The sequence below is a fragment of the Dipodomys ordii genome, unplaced genomic scaffold (assembly GCF_000151885.1).
Source record: "Dipodomys ordii isolate 6190 unplaced genomic scaffold, Dord_2.0 Scaffold19, whole genome shotgun sequence".
Lineage (NCBI taxonomy): Eukaryota > Metazoa > Chordata > Mammalia > Rodentia > Heteromyidae > Dipodomys > Dipodomys ordii.
This window is the reverse complement of record NW_012267235.1, coordinates 7,358,540-7,378,767: the sequence shown is the minus strand read 5'-3', so window position 1 is coordinate 7,378,767 and position 20,228 is coordinate 7,358,540. Positions and strand designations below refer to the sequence as shown.

The 20,228-nt window shown below is 40.6% G+C and overlaps 1 protein-coding gene across 1 annotated transcript in view; it reads right to left on the bottom strand.

The window, feature by feature from the left end:
* Dnah9 (dynein, axonemal, heavy chain 9) overlaps positions 1 to 20,228 on the bottom strand; it is a 354,260-nt gene that overhangs the window by 312,279 nt on the left and 21,753 nt on the right. The window contains exons 5-9 of the mRNA XM_013013168.1: positions 18,697 to 18,908; positions 16,270 to 16,503; positions 6,574 to 6,741; positions 2,858 to 2,974; positions 516 to 666 (exon numbers count right to left, since the gene is read on the bottom strand). Of these exons, the coding sequence (XP_012868622.1) occupies positions 516 to 666; positions 2,858 to 2,974; positions 6,574 to 6,741; positions 16,270 to 16,503; positions 18,697 to 18,908 (882 nt within the window). The remainder of the gene's footprint in view (positions 1 to 515; positions 667 to 2,857; positions 2,975 to 6,573; positions 6,742 to 16,269; positions 16,504 to 18,696; positions 18,909 to 20,228) is intronic.

The window sequence follows — 20,228 nt, the reverse complement described above, 5'->3', positions numbered from 1 at the left end:
CCCAGGCCCAGAGTTCAGGCCCCATGACCGGACCCAAAAAATAATAATAATAAAAATAAAAATGGAGACATAATACACCTCCACAAAGGACTACCCTTTGTCACCAGGCTCTGGCTGTTTCCTCCTACCAGAAGCATGGTTGCTATGGCAGTGAAAGGGTGGACTGTAAAAACCTCTTGTGAACTGAGGTACCTTGAAGATTAGTCAGTGTGACAACACAGATCAGGAGTCAACTCCTCCATTATGCTAGGGTGACAATTGACTCACAGTGGTCAAGACTTCATTGGCCTGGGTCATTCTGACAATCTCAGCCCCAGATCCTGGGAATCCTACTGTTTAGTGAACTCTATAGTCATGCAAGAGGTCTGGAATTTTAAACAGGAGTGCTGTGCTTTTTGTTCTGAGGGACTAGCATAGAGCTATATATGGACATTGCATAAATCCCAAACAAGTGCATTCTACCTTTCCCGGAAACAGAATTTTCCCCCATCAAAATCCCTTGGCAAGCAGCCTACCAAGTCCTGCTTTCTCCTGGATGTGCTGATTGTAGATGATCCTCACAGCATCTAGGTCTCTGCTGAACATCTGGATAAGGATCAGGTATTTACTGGATAGGTCCCTTGCTACCAGGGGTCTTTCAAGGAGGATCCCTGCTATGTCTAGCAGCTGTAGAGAGAACAGAGGAACAGGACGCAGTGAGAGCGATGAGGGGGTGGGGAGGAGAGGCTGATCAAGGTACATTGCATGCGTATAGGAACATGTCAAAACGAAACGTCTTTGTACAACTAAACGATGCTAAAAATATGTGGGAGGAAAACCAAAAAAAATAAAACCTTTCCAGATTTGTATACATCTTGTTTCCTGCTTTCCCCTTTATATGTCTACCATTTCAAGGGGAGTGCACAATTGTTACCGGTGCAATGTAGCAATAATATTGGTAATGTGGATAATAATAATAACAAATAATAATTAGTAGGTAGGTAGTCTCCTTTGCTTCTAAATGAGGAGTCTTGTCTGCTGGTTACCACCAAGCTCTGTTGTAAGAATCTGGAAAAGGAAAAACTAATGATGCCAGCAAGGTTGAGTTCTAAAACAGAAGGGAGGTGGAAACGGCAAAGGAACAGCTAAGTGGGATGGGATCGAAAAGATTCTGGAAGGTTGAAATATGAGAATGGAAGCAAGGAAGGAAAGGTTTCTGGCGGGGTGGGGGGGGGGCGGTCAGCTACCTTGAGAATACATAGACATGAGGAGATTAGTTGACAATGTTTTTCTGTGAATTAAAACTACCCAAACCTTGCTGTGTGATTTTTTTGGTGGGATGACCAAAAGCAGAGAAATAACATAGACAGAAGGGACTCATGGTATGGCTTTTCTGTCAGCTCCCATGGAGTTTTTGAGGAGTCAGGGCCAGACAGTAGGGAACTTACTTTTATGAGACTCTGGGGACAAACCATGCTGCTTCTGGGACCAGGCACAAAATTGGAAAGGACTTCTTCTTTGCCTAGAACCCTGCTTCTCTGTAAAACTGCAAGGATTAGAATTTCTCAAACTCAGAGAAATATGTTATTGCATAAATATAGACGTTAGCATGGTAGGAATCATCCGAAGTGCAATCATAATATTCCTTCAAACACTTCCCGGACAGACCAAATTTACATGGGAGATTATACTCAGAGCAGAGACACACAGTGAATTCATAGGGGAAGTAACTTGAGGATACGCATGTGGCTTTCCCCTGCAGATTCTTTGAAATTCCAGACGCAGGGAGATTCATAGGATAGGGTGGGGGCTGGCCATTCTCAATGTATAAATGCAGCTATAGCTTTACACAAGTTATCTGAGTGATCAAGTTTGTTTCAGTTAGCTATGGCAGTTAATGACATAGAAGATCATTTAGTAAACACATGAAAGATCTTTCTCTAGAATTAATTCAAATGTTTGAAGAGGATACCTTACAAGTCTTACTTCAGTCTGAAATAGGAGCTATTTAATGGAGATTATTTCCTCCCTCTGTCTCTCTCTCTGTCTCTGTCTCTCTGTCTCTGTCTCTCTCTGGCTCTCTGTCTCTCTCCCTGGCTCCCCTCAATTCAATGGATACAAAGTCCAGAACATTTGGGAAACTTAATGTCCTACACTGGCATAGATTTCCCCCATCCAGGGTTTAAGCCTCTTCTACAATTGTCCCCCAGTCATTCAGTCTCTGTTTGGACATTTTCAGTGACTGGAAACTTAACTACTTGTCAAGGAGATCCATTTTGTGGACACCTTTGACAGAAATCTCTTCTCTGTTGAACCAAAATGTGCCTCTTTATAACTTCTTCCTAACTCAGATGCTTCAAGCTCTGTAGGATTTCATAGTTTACAGAGGATCCATCAAGTCCTCCAAGTCTTCATGGCTCCCTCCTCAACTCTTTCCCCTATACCTGCATCACAACAAACCTTCTCCCCCATACTCTGTATGTCACCAGATCTGGGTGAGATAGAGCAAGAGTGCATGTCTTATTCTATTTATTGATTCCTGGATCCTGCAATCTATTTCCTGGTAAGTGGTTTGCTCGATCTTGAGTCATCCCTTCCACAGTGTTTCAACAATCCTACATTGTCCAGTATTTTCACAATAAAAAATAAAAATAAAAAAAACAATCCTACATTGTCATATGTAGAGAAAAGCATCGAATGATCGTCTGAGATTCAGATTCAATTCTGTATGCTTCCCAGTCTTGGGATATTTACCTTTCTGTCTACTAGATGGGCAAGAATAATATTTGCAGGAACCAAATAATTGGGATAATATCCTTGCCATCCTCTGATAAAACATTGTACAACAGGGGTGGCTCCTGCCCCCACTTGAACCAACCTTAAAGGCATGTGCCACATCAGGGGTATCATCAAAGGCTTGAATAAATACGGTCCCCAATCTTCGGTCCAGATCTTCTACTCTGTGGTTAAATTCAGAGACATCGTTTTCAAATTCCTGAAGAAGTATCATAAAGAACATAAGAACAAAATGATTTTTCTGAAAGCCAGTCACACCATGGTCTTTATTACTAACCTTTGTACTTGAATTAGTCATACCACAGATTTATTTTAATGCTCTCAAGTTCACATGGCATCATTTCAGTTTTAACCAGCAAAAAGCTGGCCTGTTAGTATAGCACTTTTACCTAGACATTTGAGCAAAATGGCAAAGCCAATCCAATGTGGGGCTGGAGTCTTTATTACACCTCCCCCCACCCCCGCTATTCCTTACCTCTACTTTCTGAAGTCTCTCCTCTCTTACCCACAATATCAGCTCCTATTACCTCTTTCTCTCACCCACACCCACATCAACACCCCCACCCCACACTACTAGTAGCAACAGCCCTAGCAATGGGCCATTTCAATATTACCATCTAATTTCCCTTTTTCCCTCTAGTGAAAATACCATCCCCCCCCCCATGTACCTGAAATATAGTCACTAGGAGGAAAGTAATAGTAATAGAGTGGGAATCTTCTCTGAGCATGTTAGACATCTAAAGGGATCTTACTTGGCTAGACCCAGGAAGATATCACTCAATAAATTCTATTAGCTCAAAGTAAAAGAACAATGAAGATGGGTTATAAAACACAAAATGTACAATGTGTTTGCAAACATATGATTAAACAAAATCCCATATACAAGTTTAAAAATCTACAAGCAAATTACATGTTGTCCTAGAATTCTTAATTCTCTAAAATTCACCATGGTATTGTTTCAGTTTTATCCATTTTGAGAGCCTCCCTACCATTGCTGTATTTTTACCTGGATTCTAAGGACAACAAGAATACTATTTCTTTTAAACATACCTTGATTAATTTAACACAGAAACTAGACATTGTTCCTAAGGTTGCTATACTTAGCAAACAGAAACATAGAGCACTTTGATAAATTTGAATCTAGAACAAACAATGAATTTTTAAAAATATAAGTGAGTTCTAATTATTGTATTTTATCTGGTAATCCAAAGTGTGCTGTTCTTAGTCCAATGCAGCTATTGTCAGGGAAACATTGCTAACTCAAATATCTAATTTGTACAATTTCTACTTGTTATTATTGTTTTCAAGAGTAATATATCCTCTTATAAGAAAACACAGAAACAAAAAAGTAGAAAAACAGTATGGATATGTTTTCCAAACTCAACCATGCCCGCATTATGATGTATTTCTTTATGGATTTTTTTTTAGCTGTGTATGGGGTTTTGCTTTATTATGTGTTTGCAAAAGCACTGTACATATTCTGTTTTATAACACATTTCCTAAATTTTTCTACTTTGAACCAATAGAATTTGTAAAAAGTTATATTTCCCTGGGTCTGGTCAAGTAAGTTCCCTATAGAGGTCTAAGATGCTCAGGGCAGATTCCTGTTTCTAATTTTCTTTTTTTGGTTTCTAATTTTTTCTTTTTCCTTCTTACATTAAACTTCCTGTTCCAGCAATTCTGCCTTTTTACTTTTTGTATGTTTTTTTACTGTAAAAATGCTGTACATGAGCAAGGTAATGAGTACATTTCCTACTGAGCATTGTTGCCTCCTCCTTTGTTTTCCCTCTACCATCCCTTCCTTCCTTCCAACCTCCACAACTACCCCCACTCCTTGCTGAAGTTGTAAAGTTCATTTTCAACATAGTGTTTTGTACATCTCATTGTTATAATAGGTCAACCTGTATCTTTATTTAAGCATTTTTTTCCTTCCCCTCCTCAAATTAGAGAAGTGTATATACAAGATGCAGGGCACTGACATCAAATACAGTAAAAATAGAGGTTATACCATGGGGGAGGAACATACAAAGAAACAAAAAAGTCACATGGTACATTATAAATATATTAGAAACAATAGGAAGAGAGAAAAAGGATATTTGTGTCCCTATTTTGGGGTTCATTTCACTTAACATCATCTTATATGGTCATATGTACATAGCTTTTAGCCTTTTCTGCTTGTTTTACACATGTACTAATTATTGCAAATAAGAGAAGCTATGGGACCTATGTTTCTTTGGGCTAGGCTTACTTCACTTAATATAATTTTTTCCAAGTCTTTCCATTTCTTAACAAATGGGGTAATGTCATTCTTTCTGATGGAGGCATAGATTTCCATTGTGTGTGTGTGTGTGTGTGTGTGTGTGTGTGTGTGTGTGTGTGTGTGTGTGTGTGCCATTCATCTACTGAGGGGCATCTGGGTTGGTTCCATATCTTAGCTATGGTAAATAATGCTGCAATAAACATAGTTGTGCTGGTAGCCTTAGTATGGCCTTGTTTGTGATCGTTTGGGTAAATGCCCAAAAGTGGGATTGCTGAGTCATAGGGGAGCGTGTGATATTTTTAAGTAATTCTACTCCTTCTTTGCACACTAACACGTTCTCTCTTTTTCTCATGTTTTTGAGGGGGAGTTGCAGCTGAGATGTGAACTCTTTGTTCTCACTCTGCAAAACATGTCTCAGCTTCACTTACCCTTTCCCAATCTATGAATAACCTTCTGTTCAGGTTTGCCCATCCTTCACTCAGTAGACTGTGCTAGAAGCTTCTTTGGATGTATTAAGGTATAATAGACAAATGAAAGGTTGCATATGTTGAAGGTGTAGAATAACATTTTGTCACATATAAAATTTTGACATGTATGAAATGATCACAACAATGGAGTCATTAAAGATAATTAACTTCACAGTTACCATTTTCTTCTTAGTGTGTATGTATGTGTGCACATGTGTGTATATGTGTGAAAGAGATCACTACCCTTAAGGCCTACCCTCATAGCAAACTTCAAGTACTCAATATAGTGTTAACTGTCTGTAACACTCTGTTACACATCACGTCTCTGGAATTATTCATCTTGCACAGCTGAAACTTAAAACTCTTTGACCAATACCTCTCTGTTTCCTTCTCCCTCCAACACACAAAATGTTTGTTCCCAACTGCTTTTCTATGAGTTTTAGTACTTCAGATTCCACATATAAGTGATATCATATGGTCTTTGTCTGTCTGCTTATTTTACTTAGCCTAAGCTGAAACCATTTGGTAGTCATGGCTTCCCTTGTCATCTCTTCCCCATCTCAGCACCTCTGAAAAGCTAGGGCCATTAGTGGCTGGCAGAAATTCTTTTGATCTATCTCCTAACAAAAAATAATTAGGATCTTTCTAATGACATAGGTATAATAATTGTTTCACCTGATGTAAATAGTAGAGGAAATGCACACACAAAAAATGTTCAAAATGTACCTTATTCATTTAACTGTAACCCCTCTGAACAGCATCTTTAAAATAAAATAAAATTTAAAAAATACAATCTAGCCAGGAGCCAGTGGCTCATGCCTAGTTATTCAGGAGGGTGAGATCTGAGGATCGTGGTTCAAAGCCATCCTTGGCAGGAAAGTCAGTGAGACTCTGATCTCCAATTAACCACCAGAAAACTAGAAGTGGCTCTGTTGCTCAAGTGGTAGAGTACTCACCTTGAGCTGAAGAGCTCAGGAACAGTGCCTGGGCCAAGAGTTCAAGCCCCTCAACCAACAACAACAACAACAAAAAGCAATCTAGAAAGGAATAAGGCTATCAATTCAGCCCTACCATGCTTTGGGGGTCCAAGCAATTATAAGAGCACTCCAAGAAGACCTGGTACATCTCTTGAAATTCCTCATACATTTGCTGGACCTGCTTACTCAGTGTGTTCCCTCTGATGCCACTAAACTCAAGCTTTTCCAGTTTGTGGAAATCCAAGACAGTCTTCAGAAGATCCTAAGGGAACAATTCAGAAAGGAGTTAAATTTATCATCTAAATCCATCATCATCATCACAACTGTGGATGGGAAGAGCTAGAACTTATACGGGGGTGGTGGTTGCTTGGGAAAATGTGATGCCTCGTTAGTTTGTAACCTTATTATTAGATGGGGTTGGTAAAAATAACTCTTGATTAAACTCAGTAACGAAGAGGAAAAATGGATAAATAAGAATCATAGAAATGCTAATAAATATACTTCAACCTGTCTTTAAAATTGATTATAAAATATGATGATGATGATGATGATGATGGTGGTGGTGGTGGTGGTGGTAAATGTGTTTACAAGATTGGTGAGTTTGGCACCAATTTTTATTTAAAAAGTGAGTTCCATATGGGCCATATTGTCTAGAATGAGAATTACTTTAGAGGATGGCAGTAGGAAAGCAGACACTGAAATTAGTTCAAGGACAAATCCAGAGGTCAGAACCAGCCTTCATAGCAATGTCTTCTGCCAAAGAAAGAAATCTCCCACAGAGTGTTCTTGCCAGGTGTATGCAGTACATTGTATCAGCTGGGTGACAGAGGACTGTTATTTATCTTCTCTTTGCTGGTTTCTTCATCTGTGATAGCTAACAATAGTATTTTTTGGTATGGTGGTGAGAGCTAAATTAATGCAGGCTTAGGATTTGGGTGAGTGCTATGCACATATCCAGTATGCATGATGATTACTGTAATTGACACAACAGAGTCCTGATGAGCTCAGAATTCCATGACCCCTGAATGGCATAACATGGAAGCCAGAGGAGGGGGTCTCTCCTGAGTCTCTAGAAGCTACTACTTCATTACTGATGGTACAAATGTCTTCTGTGAATGCCTAACAGGTCACATGGAAGTTATCCCTTAGAAGGACCTGTCTAAAAGTTACGACAATTTCTGTTAGGACTTCTAATCTATGTGTATCCTTTGACAGGAAGGAGAAAAACAAAGTTTGCCTTTGCGTCATTCACATTTCCTGTGGATCCCTGGAAAGGGGTCAGATTGAATGGGAAAGTGAGGATGCACTACGACAAGAATTCAGGGAAACCCAGGAACTCCTGGTATAACTCCAGAAGCTTCCTATTCCCTGTTGTCCCTGCTACCATGGATCTGTCAGTCTATTATAAACTGCCTGACTCTTGTCTCTCATTGGGAAACAAGACCAATTGCAATGATAGAGATACTGGATGTGAGGAAAAGTGCCTAAGTGTCCTCACTTTGTCAGATTACCCATAGAATTTCATGCAACTTTTGAACAGCCTTTTTTATGTGGGGCATGGTTGGCAGCAAGCAGCTAAAGCAGGAGAGGATCACCAGCCAAGGAACTCTAAATGTAGATCAGGTCAGGACCAAGGTTCTTGCTGCCCTTGGTGGTGGGAGATAGAGAAGTTGCTATTTAAAAAAACAAATAAACAAAAAAAAAAACCACTAACCCGTAGCTCACACCTGTAATCCTAGCTAGTCAGGAGGCTGAGATCTAAGGATTGCAATTCAAAGGTAGGCCAGGCAAGAAAGTCCATGAGGCTCTTATTCCCAATTAATTAACAAAAGCCAGAGTGTTGCTGTGGCTCAAGTGGCAGAGCACTAGCCTTGAACGAAAAAACTTAGGAACAGCACCCAGTCCTCAGTTCAAGCCCAGGAAGATTTTGGTGTGAGGCTAGCCCTAGGGGGAAAAAAGTGTAAGACCTTACCTGAGAAATAAAGCAAAAAAAAAAAAAAAGGTTTGGTGTGTGGCTCAAATGGTACAGTGCCTGCCTAGCAAGCAAAAAGTTCTGACTTCAGATGACAGTACTATTAAATATACATAAAAGCAAAAATAGACAAATGGGATTACTGATAACATAAATATCCAATGTTATAAACTTTAAAACTCAGTAGAATAAACCCAAAGCTAAATTCAATAATTCAATTAAAATTGCCAAAGATATGAATACATACTATTTGAAAGAAGAAATTTAAATGAAGATGTAAAAATAATTCAACTTCATTAGCTGTCAGAGAAATGCAAGTCAAAACCACAATGTCATATTTTATCAAAAAGTTTAAAGAAACTGGGCTCTGATGGCTTACACCTGTAATCCTAGCTACTCAGGAGGCTGAGGTCTGAGGATCACAGTTTGAAACCAGTCCAGAAAGTAAAGTCCATTTATTATTTCTAATAAACTACCAAAAAAGTTGGGGTTCAAATGGTAAAACATTCACCTTGAATGGGACAGTGCCCAGGCCCTGAGTTCAAGCCCCGTAGCTGACAAAATACAAGGAAAAAAAGCTAGGTGCCAGTGGCTCATTCCTGTATTCTTAGCTATTTTGGAGGTTGAGACCTAGAGGACCGTGGTTCAAAGCCAGTCCATGCAGAAGTATCTATGAGACTTCATTTCTAATTAACCAGGGAAAAAGCCAGGCTGGGGGCATGGCTCAGATGCCAGATGTGAGTGAAAATGCCAAGCAAGTATAATGTTCTGAGTTCAAGCCCATGCAATGGCAGATTGATTGATGATAGATAAATGACAGACAGACAGGCAGACAGACAGATAGATAGATGATAGACAAGTAAATAAAAATAAAAACATTTGCAGAAGTATGTTCAAGTTTATGGCAGCACAAAAATGTAATTCTAGTATTCAGAAAATTGGGATTTCATTCAAAGTCAGTCAGCCTGGGCTACATTGTGAGACTGTATCTCAAAACAATAGCAACAAAAGAAAAAAATGTTTAACTTTATATAGAGAGAAAAAAGAACAAATGAATTTAACTGAAATTGATTTCAATAGTAATTCAAATCTCTCACAAGGTTTTTAGTTGTAGTGAGCTTTACATGTACTAAAAACATGTAAATGTTTTTACAGGAAAAGAATATTTTACAAGAAACAATATTTTTTATAGAAAAAATAACTTTGGTACTCATTTTTCACAAATGTGTGGATGTCTATTTCAATTTGGGGGAAATCCTGCCTAACCATTTTAAATGACAGATCTATCTTGATATGTCTGGTTACATCAGAAAGCAGGATGGTAATTTCTTTTATGCTATTTGATTTCTCAAGGACACTTGAAGCGTAGACCTGGATGGTCAGTGAGAAGGGTTCAGTGTCTAGTCTAATAGGTAGATAATTAAATATTAGAGAAATAGTTAATTGTGCTATTTTTGGAGAAATTATAGTCACTCAAAATGACGGCTATGCACTTTTTCAGCCATTATCTAAGTTAACAAACAAGGAAGATGACAAATTTATTTGGGATTCTATTCAAAGATCTTAGGGTTTTCTTTCCGCCTCCATCCAAAAGGCTTCATCTCCTCACCTCTTTCTGACATTTTCCATATCCTTTGTCTGCAGTGGCTTTCTTCGGGGCTCTTAGAATGATTAATTTAACATATTATTATTTGTTTATTTTCTATCTTTATTTCCAAGGAGGTTGAAAATACTCCCAAAGGTGTCCTGGTATCCCCAATGCCTGGAAGAGTTCTCAATGCCGAACAGATAATTCTTGAATGCAGACATGCTCCCTGTAGTACCATAATCAGCTATATCAAGTTCAGAAGAAAGTAACATGGTGACAGAGGCCCTAGAAACTGTGACTACTGAAGAGCAGCTGGTAAGTGAGTGCAAGAGGGGTTGGGTGGGGCAGGAACATTACAAAGCAAAGCATATCATTGGTGAGAAAGCCCTTGATGAATGTCAGGTAGAAATTTCCATAGCAATTAAGTGACTAAGACAAAGTAGCAGAGTGACTGTTACTATGTAGGCTGAAACTATGACATGAATGAGAGGTAAACATTTTAACCTACAAAAAAAATGACCATTTCTAATGTGGCTCTGTTGAATAGAACAGAATCATCCAGTGCCTACACATTTCCAAGAGTAGGATAAGCTGCCCAAGAGGGAGTGAGCTCTTCATCACTAGATGCATGTGGGTTCTGGTCTATTTAATGTTGATGACACTGTGGAAAGATTTCTATAGCTGGAGACACAGATTTATTATACTGACTGTAACTTACATCTTTGATTTTTAACTTATTTAGCTGTAAGGTCTTTTCACTGTTTATTTTAAAATCTTCACAGCTAACGGGCAACTTTAAGCCAGTAAGAGGTTTCAGTGATACTTACGGATGGCCATGAAGTGCATGCTGGGCATGGTGGTGCATGCCTAAAATCCCAGCTCATCAGGAGATGGAGGCAGGAGGATCCAAGTTCAAGGCCTAGGCAAGGTTATCTAGATCCTCTCTCATAAGCAAAACTAAAACCAAAAGAGCTGAGGGCATGGCTCAAGAATTAAAGTGATTGCATAGCAAGTGTGAGGCTGTAGGTTCAATCTTAAGTAATGCAACCTTGCAAACAGCATAATGAACTCCATATGAATTTCATAGCATAATGCATTTAATCTGTTTGCAAGAGCTTAGGATCTCAGGTCCAAAACACTCAGGTTTACACAACTCTGGATCTGCCATTTATTAGCAATTAGCTTAAAGCAAGGTACTTTTCTTTCTTTTTTTTTCTTTTTTGGGTCTTGAATTCTGGGCCTCGATACTATCCCTGAGCTCTTCAGCTCAAGGGTAGCACTCTACCATCTAAGCCCAGCGCCACTTCCAGTTTTCTGGTGGTTAATTGGAGATAAGAGTCTCATGGATTTTCCTGCTGGGCTGGCTTTGAACTGCAATCCTCAAATCTAAGCCTCCTCAGTAGCTAGGATTACAGGTATGAGTCACTGCACCTGGTGACACTTAACTTTTCTAAGGTCATTTTTCCCAATGGTAAATGGGGTTACCAGGTAACACAGAAACCATCATTGTAGGACTTCAATGAATAGTAGCAATGGTAATTAACATGTCATTTGATCAGATTGCATAATTGTACACACTAGGGATGTCTACTTGTTCCTTTCCAGATAGAGATCACAAAAGTCCTAGGCAGCTTACGCACAGACTTATTCTTATGAAAAACGGTGTAATATTTAGTGAAGGTGGAAGGTGGTAGGATGGGGGAAGGTTTAATTTGTGCTCTGACCCACAAGGTGAAGAATCAAACTCAGGTATAATGGCAAGTTACACCAACAGCAATCCTATTCTTGAAGGACAGGTCATGCCGCCCATCTTAAAAGAAATGTCTTCAGAATTCATTAAGGTAGAGCACAAAGCAGACATTTATAGATGAAAATCTCAAAAGGTCATTTGGAAAAAGACTGTTTTCTTTTACCTTTCCATTGCCACCGACCTTATGCAGCTAATGGTCTCATATGTGACCACATGTTCAAGCCCTCCTGAAAGGGAAGCTGTCCCAATTAGGCTGGGAATGAAAGAAAAGAGACTGGGTAGAACGGCCAGAGATAGCAGGGAGAACAAAATGGGAATGTAATGTGTATTAGGTCAGCTTATTACCTATCTCCCTTCTAATCACTTTGCATAAAGCCTCAGCAGGAAATCATTTTGTCTCCAAGTGATCACAGCTTTACAGCAATTTTATAATGAAAGGAATGAGGGTTTGCTCCAAGCTGTCCCCTGCATTGTTCGCAGGGAAAAGGCTGCAGGCAGAAACATAAACAGAGGAATCTGCAGAATATACAATATTGTGGCACAAAAATAAACTTTGTGTGTGTATGTCTGTGTGTGTGTGTGTGTATGCGTATACTGAAGCATCATACAGGAAGGATTCTTGAGGCAACTGAAAGATGCCTGTTTGTTGATGCAAGTTGCAAAATTTTTATATACTTTTGGGATTCCCTTAGTAAAGTCAGTAAGTCAAATAAGGTCCTTTTATAGAATGAGAATCATAATTTTACCTGAGTGGCCTATTTAGGAGAAATCATCTGGTTAAAAAAAATAAAAAATCAAAACAGGATGCACCAAGACAGAACAGAATGTGTAAGGGCAGAAGAAAAGCACAAAACCAGCTTGCAGCCTTCAAAATGGGAAGAAAGGGAAGAAGGGAGAGTAAGAATTGGGGAAGGGGAGAAAATAGACTTTCATAACTCCCTGGATAATATGAAAGTTTGGTGAAAATACTACATGGCCCCGGTAGAAATTCCACCTAAGATTTGAGCTATGTGACCATGGACAAGTTAATTTCTGTTAATTTTGAAAATGCTCACTTGGTTAAAAAAATGGTATGGATATCTATATCTTATGAAAATTACATGATGATCAGAAGGATTAGGAATGAGATAGCCTACATTACTTCCTTATTTTTCTATCCTTTCTTTACGTTCTTGTATTACTATTCTTCCTTTTTCTCCACAAGTCAGTTGTCTGAGCAAGTAGCTGCACCACAGTTAGAATGGAGAGGGCGAAGTGGTGGTACCTGAGAATTCAATTAGTCCACCTGCTGCAAACCTGCTGAAAACTACTGATCGGTCCCCTCCCCCTCCTTTGGAAGCAGCAGCATCCTACCCCTACCTTCAGTTAGCAAGCACCAGAATGAAAATGTAGACCTTCCCAACACCATTCTCTTGTGGAAAAATAAAAAGCGCGTGGTGTGTGCATCCCAAATCAGAAGAAAGAAATGGAGATCATTATGGAGATTGAACAGCAGCTCTTTGCAATACATAGCCGCTTGGCATAAAAATACAGAGGGCTAAACGTGTTGATGTCATTGTATTCCTTTGGTTTAATGTATTGATTAATTGCAGGTATCATCATCTGAGTGGTCATATACTGCATTAGAATAGAAGATGAATAAGGCAAAGTTCATGCTCATGCTTGATGCAGAGAAGCAGATTAATCCCATTTCAAACAGGCATCGATCACAATGATACACAGAATGTTAACTAAAGGGCTACATGAAATATGCCAGAAGACAATCAATAGTCCCCTGCCCTGCTGCACTGAGCTGAGAAGGGAAGAGATAGGGAGGAAGACAGAAAGGGCAAGGGAGCTGAATCCAAGCCAATATTTGGGAGATTAAAAGAGAGAGAGAGACACAGAGAGAGAGAGAGAGAGAGAGAGAGAGAGAGAGAGAGAGAGAGAGAAGAAAACCCAGAGCATAAGACAGAGAACTTTGGAGAGGCAGAAGCAGAAAGGCTTGGCGCATATGGGGCATTTAAGTCCTCCTCTAATTAAACCGGGGTGTCTGCTTTATATGCACTCTTGCCTTTGATTCAGAAAGAAAATGCTGCCAGCCTGAGTTGGAACTATTGTGAGGGTAATGACTTTGAGGAGGCTGGTGGCCAGCTCTGCTTATATTTACTGATATACCCAGCAGATTAGATGTCCTAATGTTAGAATAGCTGTCTATATGCAAAGTCACATCATTAGCATGTGTGCACAGGGCCTGAAGTCCCTGCTGGCCCTGAGAAGCCCTTTAGAGCAGTGCTCTGCTACCGCCCCCAGGGGCTGTTTGCAGAGCCTGTAAATAGGACAGAGGAACAGAGCAATTAGTCTTCTGTGGTCAGTCCAGGCCAGAGGCAGGGCAGAGTGGGAATGCCCATCACCTTGGCTAAACAACAGTGAAGGTGTTGATGAGGCGAGGTGAGAGGAATAAAGAATCAAGGGGGAGGGGAAGAGAGGCTGTGCATTCAAAGCCATGCTGGAAATGGCCAAGAGGAGACATTCAGGATGAAGCTAGATACCAATTATTGATATTTGCCAAGATCCTGATAAAGGATTTAAGGCACATTGTATGTACACTCTAGTTTCTGGCTTTCTCACACATTTTCTGCTCTTCCCCACTTTCTTTCCCTGGGGAATTCCCACTGATTTCCTCTCATGCTCCTTACTGATTCTCAGAGCCCTACTGGGTTGGGGACCCTTCTGTATTGCTTCTAACACCCCATCAATTTTGCTTTTACTCTGGTGTTCCAAATATTGTATGGATTCTGGGTCTTTCTGTGTTTGATCTCCTCTATTACTCTGCCTTCTTTATCCTATCTATCCCAAACGTCCTTGCAGGCAAAACTGAATTTCAGCCAAGTTTGTTTTCCGGGGCTTAGCTTTCTGCTTATGTGGTGCTGAGGAATCGAACCCAGAGCCTCATGCATGCGAGGCAAGCACTCTACCACTGAGCCACCTTCCCAACCCTTGTGCTGGTCTTGTAGCTTGATCTCAGGGCCTCACTCTCTTACTTGGTGTTTTTGCTAATGGGTGGTGCTCTATCACTTAAGCTACACCTCTCCTTCCAGCTTTTTGCTTGTTAATTGGAGATAAGAGTCTTATGGATTTTTATGCCTGGGCTGGCTTTGAACCTCAACCCTCAGATCTCAGCTTCCTATGTAACTAGGATCACAGGTATTAGTAGCCAATTGCCTAGGTGAATCTATTTATCTGAACTAATAAGAACAAGTCCAATCTCAGATTCTTTGTTTATTTGGTTGGTTGGTTTTTGGTTCCAGTCGTGGGGCCTGAACTCTGGGCCTGGGCACTGTCCCTCAGCTCTTCAGCTCAAGGCTAGCGCTCTACCACTTGAGCCACAGCACCACTTCTGGCTTTTTTCTTTTTGCTTATGTGGTGCTGAGGAATCGAACCCAGGGCCTCAGGCATGCAAGGCAAGCGCTCTACCACTGAGCCACCTTCCCAGCCCCAATCTCAGATTCTTTTATCCTCATCATCCCATAGTTTGCTGGGTTCATTACAGCCTCTTCCTAAAATAACCATCTTCACCTCAAGTTTCTGCTAGTAACAGCTGGGAATGGGCTTCTAATTTTACTCTGGGCTCTTGGCTCTTGTCCTATCCTTGAACTTGCCCCTGAATTTTTCAAATCAGATGTAAGTATTTTTTAACCATTATCCTCCCCATAAAGTCCACTCAGAGATCTTTGGATGTGAAATATTACACATAGTATATTCTGAGGATTGAAACAACCAAAAGAACATGCCCTATGTGTTCTCACTGTAATTCATATTAATTTTTAACTAATTGGGAGACCGACAACTGTGAACAAGATCTGGTTATCTTTTGCAAGAGATTCCCCAGTGTTGGAGACTCAGGAGCCACCTGGAGAGGCAACGGAGTGGAGGAGTTCAAAACATCATGTTTGTGGTAATGGTCACAAACTTCCTATTTTGTAAAAGTTCTGTTTTGCAAGCTGAACCTTCTAGTCTAAGTTTGTTTGACAGAAAGCTTAAAATCTATGGGACTTTTATTATATTTATTTTCATTCTTTGTAGGCTTGAACTCAGGGGTCTGGCACTGTCTGTTAGCTTTTTCACTCAAGATTGGCACTGTAATTCTCAGATCTCTGCTTCCTAAGTAGCTAGTATTACAGGTGTGAGCCACTAGCACCCAGTTTAAATACTTTGGGAAATCTGGAAAGCTATTAAATTTGTTCATTGATTCTTTGGGTCTTTTTCCTTAAATAGGTCATGATCAAAATTTCCCAACTTCCAAAAGAACAACACTTATATGATGATTGATACAAATGAAAACTACTCATTGAACTCTTAGTATATGTTCTTTAAAAGAGTGAAAGGTTGGCCATCAGATTTTGGTTTTAGATTGTGGAATAGTTTCCTATTCCACATTTGCAGTTCCTGTACTTCCTCCTGTACAGGGCTGGGGCCTGTGGTGAATGAACATACTCACAGCCACTATATGCAGTCGGTCCAGGAAGCCATCCACTCGCACAAAGACCAAGGAGGATTGGAAATCCCATTCCTTGACTTCTTCGTTCTCTTTGAAGTAAGTATGGATATTCTCCCTTCTGTTCTGAAACACTTGCTTGAAGAAGTTCAAGGTGTCTGAGACCATTTGCAGTTTCCTCTGACTTTCTTCAACCTCATTTCTCAGGAGGTCTTCTGGGCTGAGGTAATTGGAGGCCTGGAATATGAACAGATTCATGTTCCTGAACTCAGCTACAAATGAAGAACAGCCCATAATGTTTTTCCACTACCAGCTCAGAATTGAATAATTATTCAAGTAATATTTTTCTCAAGTTCAACACCTTTGGTGGAATCTTCAGTTGCTCAGGTGGACTGGAACCTGGGTTTCAGTTAAATCAGCTCAGTTTCCTTCAGCTACAGTGTCTTGGGCCAATCATGGTGATAGGGTAAGTGACAAGTGAAAGGTAAGGAGGCAGAGTGGAACTTTGTGTTCTTTTCTTATTATAATTCTAAATGATCTTTGGGTACAAAAATATTTCGCTCAACATAATGTCACCCTTCCCATCATTCTCTCCCATCTCTCCCAGTCCCACCCATCCCCCCAAGTTACCTGGTTCCCTTTTCACATTAAATGTGGTGGCTGTATGTGAATGCATATTGCATGGACATTGAAGGTTATGGCTGCATTTGCTTACCTTTCCTCTTTGCATTCATCTGTTCTTCCTCCCCTTGTCTTTCCCCTTCCTCCCAACAATACACATTTCAGCCTCCTGGTATTTATGTGAATAAACTATAAGTTAATTGTTCAAAGGAGTTACACCCTTGTGAATGCAATACTTCAGACTCTATGCCTAGGTATAAATGCATATGACCTTGTATATGTTTTCATCTATGTTTATAGACATATGAAGAAATGCCTAACAGCTCTGGCTATAAAAAAAATAGAAATCAAAGAAATGCCGAGATCCCATCTCACCCCAGCAAGAATGACCATAACGTAACAAGGCTAGTGTCAATGTGGGGCGAAAGGAGTCCTATTACACTGTTAGTGGGGTAACATTTGTGAGCATTTGTCCAAAAGATTGCAAGTTAGGATACAGTAAAGCCACTTGCCTTCGCAGGTGCTCCCAAATGTTCTTTTGGGAGTTAATTGGATTTTGATAGTGAAATAATTTCAATGCAAGAATTCATTGGGCCATAACTGTTCATTGTCTTCTCAGGGTTTGAGTTCCTCAGAGGCAAAATAAGGCAATTTCAGAGGGAAGTACCCAACCAAATGTGCCTAAGGTCTCTATTCTATTTACAGATATACTCCTCCGGATTTATATTGACATGTATGGCATCAGATGAGGCATATCTCTGTAACCTGGACACTCAGAAAGTTGAGGATGGTAAGTTTGAGACCAACTTAGGCAACTTAGCAAGACCTTGCCTCCAGACAAAATGTAAAAAGAAGCTGGGTGCTGGTGGCTCACACCTGTAATCCTAGCTACTCAGGAGGCTGAGATCTGAGGATCCCAGTTCAAAGCCAGCCCAGGCAATAAACTCTGTGAGACTCTTATCTCCAATAAACCACCAGAAAACCGGAAGTGGTGCTGTGGCTCAAGTGGTAGAGCGCTCGCCTTGAGCTGAAGAGCTGAGGGATAGTGCCCAGGCCCAGAGTTCAAGCCCCACAACCGACAAAAAAAAAAGAGCTGAGGATGTAGCTCAGTGTAGCTCCTAGAATGTTCAGGGCCTTGGGTTCAATCCACTGTCAAAACAAGAAGAAAAAAATGAGGAGAAGGAGGAGGAGGAAGAGGAGGAGGAGGAAGAAGAGAAAAAGGAGGAGGAGGAGGAAGAGGAGGAAGAGGAGAAAGAATGCAACCCAAGTGGATGTTTTATAAAAAGTAGCTTACATATACAGAGTTCTTACCATGTGCAGGGCACTTGCATTATTGTATGGGAACCTTCCAATCACCTAGCATCCTTTGAGATGGATCCTCTCCTTTTGACCATTGTACAGGGAAGAATGACCTAGAGCAAGTCCGTGGCTTATTGTAGCACACACAGCTGACATGTGGTGAGGTCAAAACTAGGTACAGGGTCTACATTCTTGACTGCCGGGCTGTTTCTGACTTAATAACAGTCCTTCCACTCAGATCAAGAAGGGGGTGAAAATTCTCCAGTTCTATGGTTTGCTCCAGCTCAGGGCTTTGGACAGAGGGGAAAGGAAGACTGGGTCTCCCCAGCATTCTGACATTACCAAATACCTCTTTGTGAATTATTGGCATGTGAAATAATAATAATTCAAGTGTGAGAACATTCTGGACCATTATGCTTTGTGAAAAGAAGGCACACTTTATGTATTCCTTTGCATCAGTGCCACCCATCCACTGGAGAAGATGTTGCTGGAATGCCCAGGGCCACACACCTGCTGGATGAGCAGGTTGCAAACCTCCTGCAGCAGCACTGTAAGCCTCCCTGGGGATCGGTAACACTTGCAAGTGGCCCAAAGCAGACAGATCACATGAAGTAGAGGTCTCAGCTGGGGCTTCACCTCCGGAAACTCCAAGCTGCCCAGGGTGTCCAGGTGGCGTTGGAGTGGCAGCAGGTGCATATGGATGTCCTGAGCCTCTGTCAGAGCTGGAAGGAATTAGAGATGGTCATGAACCCTTGCCTACCTCATGGAGCCCTCTAACCTGGGAAGTGAAGACTATGTTAAGCCATAAGTGCAATGTCTTCTTGAACTAAAAAGGCAAAGAGAAGACTGATTTCCAGAAAACCTTCTGGCTCTTATTCAGAAATACAAAACTCTGGAGAGCTCTGAGAAAACTGTCTGATTCTCTCAGCCCCACCCAGTCTGATGTTCTGGTTTAGCAGACGTATCCCTTGATTAATACTTGCTGGGTTTTGTGCTGCTGATATTTCTGAGGTAATACAAAATAGATGACAGGGGATGAATTTCAGAACCAGAAAGACCGTCTCCAAATACTGCCCCAGACACTCAGCAATTGCATGACTCTGGACATATTTAACATCTCTCAGCCACAGAAAGGGACTGATCTGTTGGTAATTTAAAGAGCTCTGCAAAGACAGAAGATAGAGCAAATGGAATGATGAACAACTAGCCTAGATGGTAGTGCCTCTGAGGACTATTGGTTAATCTCATTGAGCCTTTATAAAGGAGTCACAGGAACAGAGGAATATCAGCACAGACTGGTGAATGCATGTGCTGTTGTTTTTTTCAGAACCAGGAAAATCTCCTTATTGTAAGTAGCTGGGATTACAAGTATGAACCACTGTAACTATTCTAAACCAATCATCTGTGGTAAAATAGAAAAGTCAGTGGTGCTGTGCATAGGAACCTAGAGGAAATGTGAATGCCCAGTGAGCAAAGTTGAACTGGAAGGGAACATCTGTAAATGTTCTTAGGTTGTAGTACATGAATAAGGCAGTGCATTTTGTTTGGTAGGTTGTTTTAGGGAGAGGTGCTTACTTGTTTTCTGGTAGTACAGGGATTTGAACGTAAGGTTTTACACTTGTTAGGTAGCAGTGAGCTATTTATCCAGCCTTTTGCCTTTTAAAAGTTACATTTTGGATAAGGTCTTATCTTTTTGCTTGGAGCCGGTCTCAGACAGCGATCCTTTTACCTATGCTTCCCAAGCAGCTAGGATCATAGACTCATATTCCCACTTCTGACTTGGTTGCAACTGGGTCTCACTAACTTTTTTTGCCTGAGTGGCTTTAAATAGCTATCCCAAGTAGCTGGTATTATAAGTGTGAGCCACTATACTCATCCTAGGATCAGTGTTTTTGATGTAGTAAAGGGAATCAAACTCAAGAATTCTTGTGTAGCCGGGTGCTGGTGGCTCATGCCTATAATCCTAGCTATTCAGGAGGCTGAGATCTGAGGATCATGGTTCAAAGCCAGCCAAGGCATGAAAGTCTGTGAGACTCTTATTT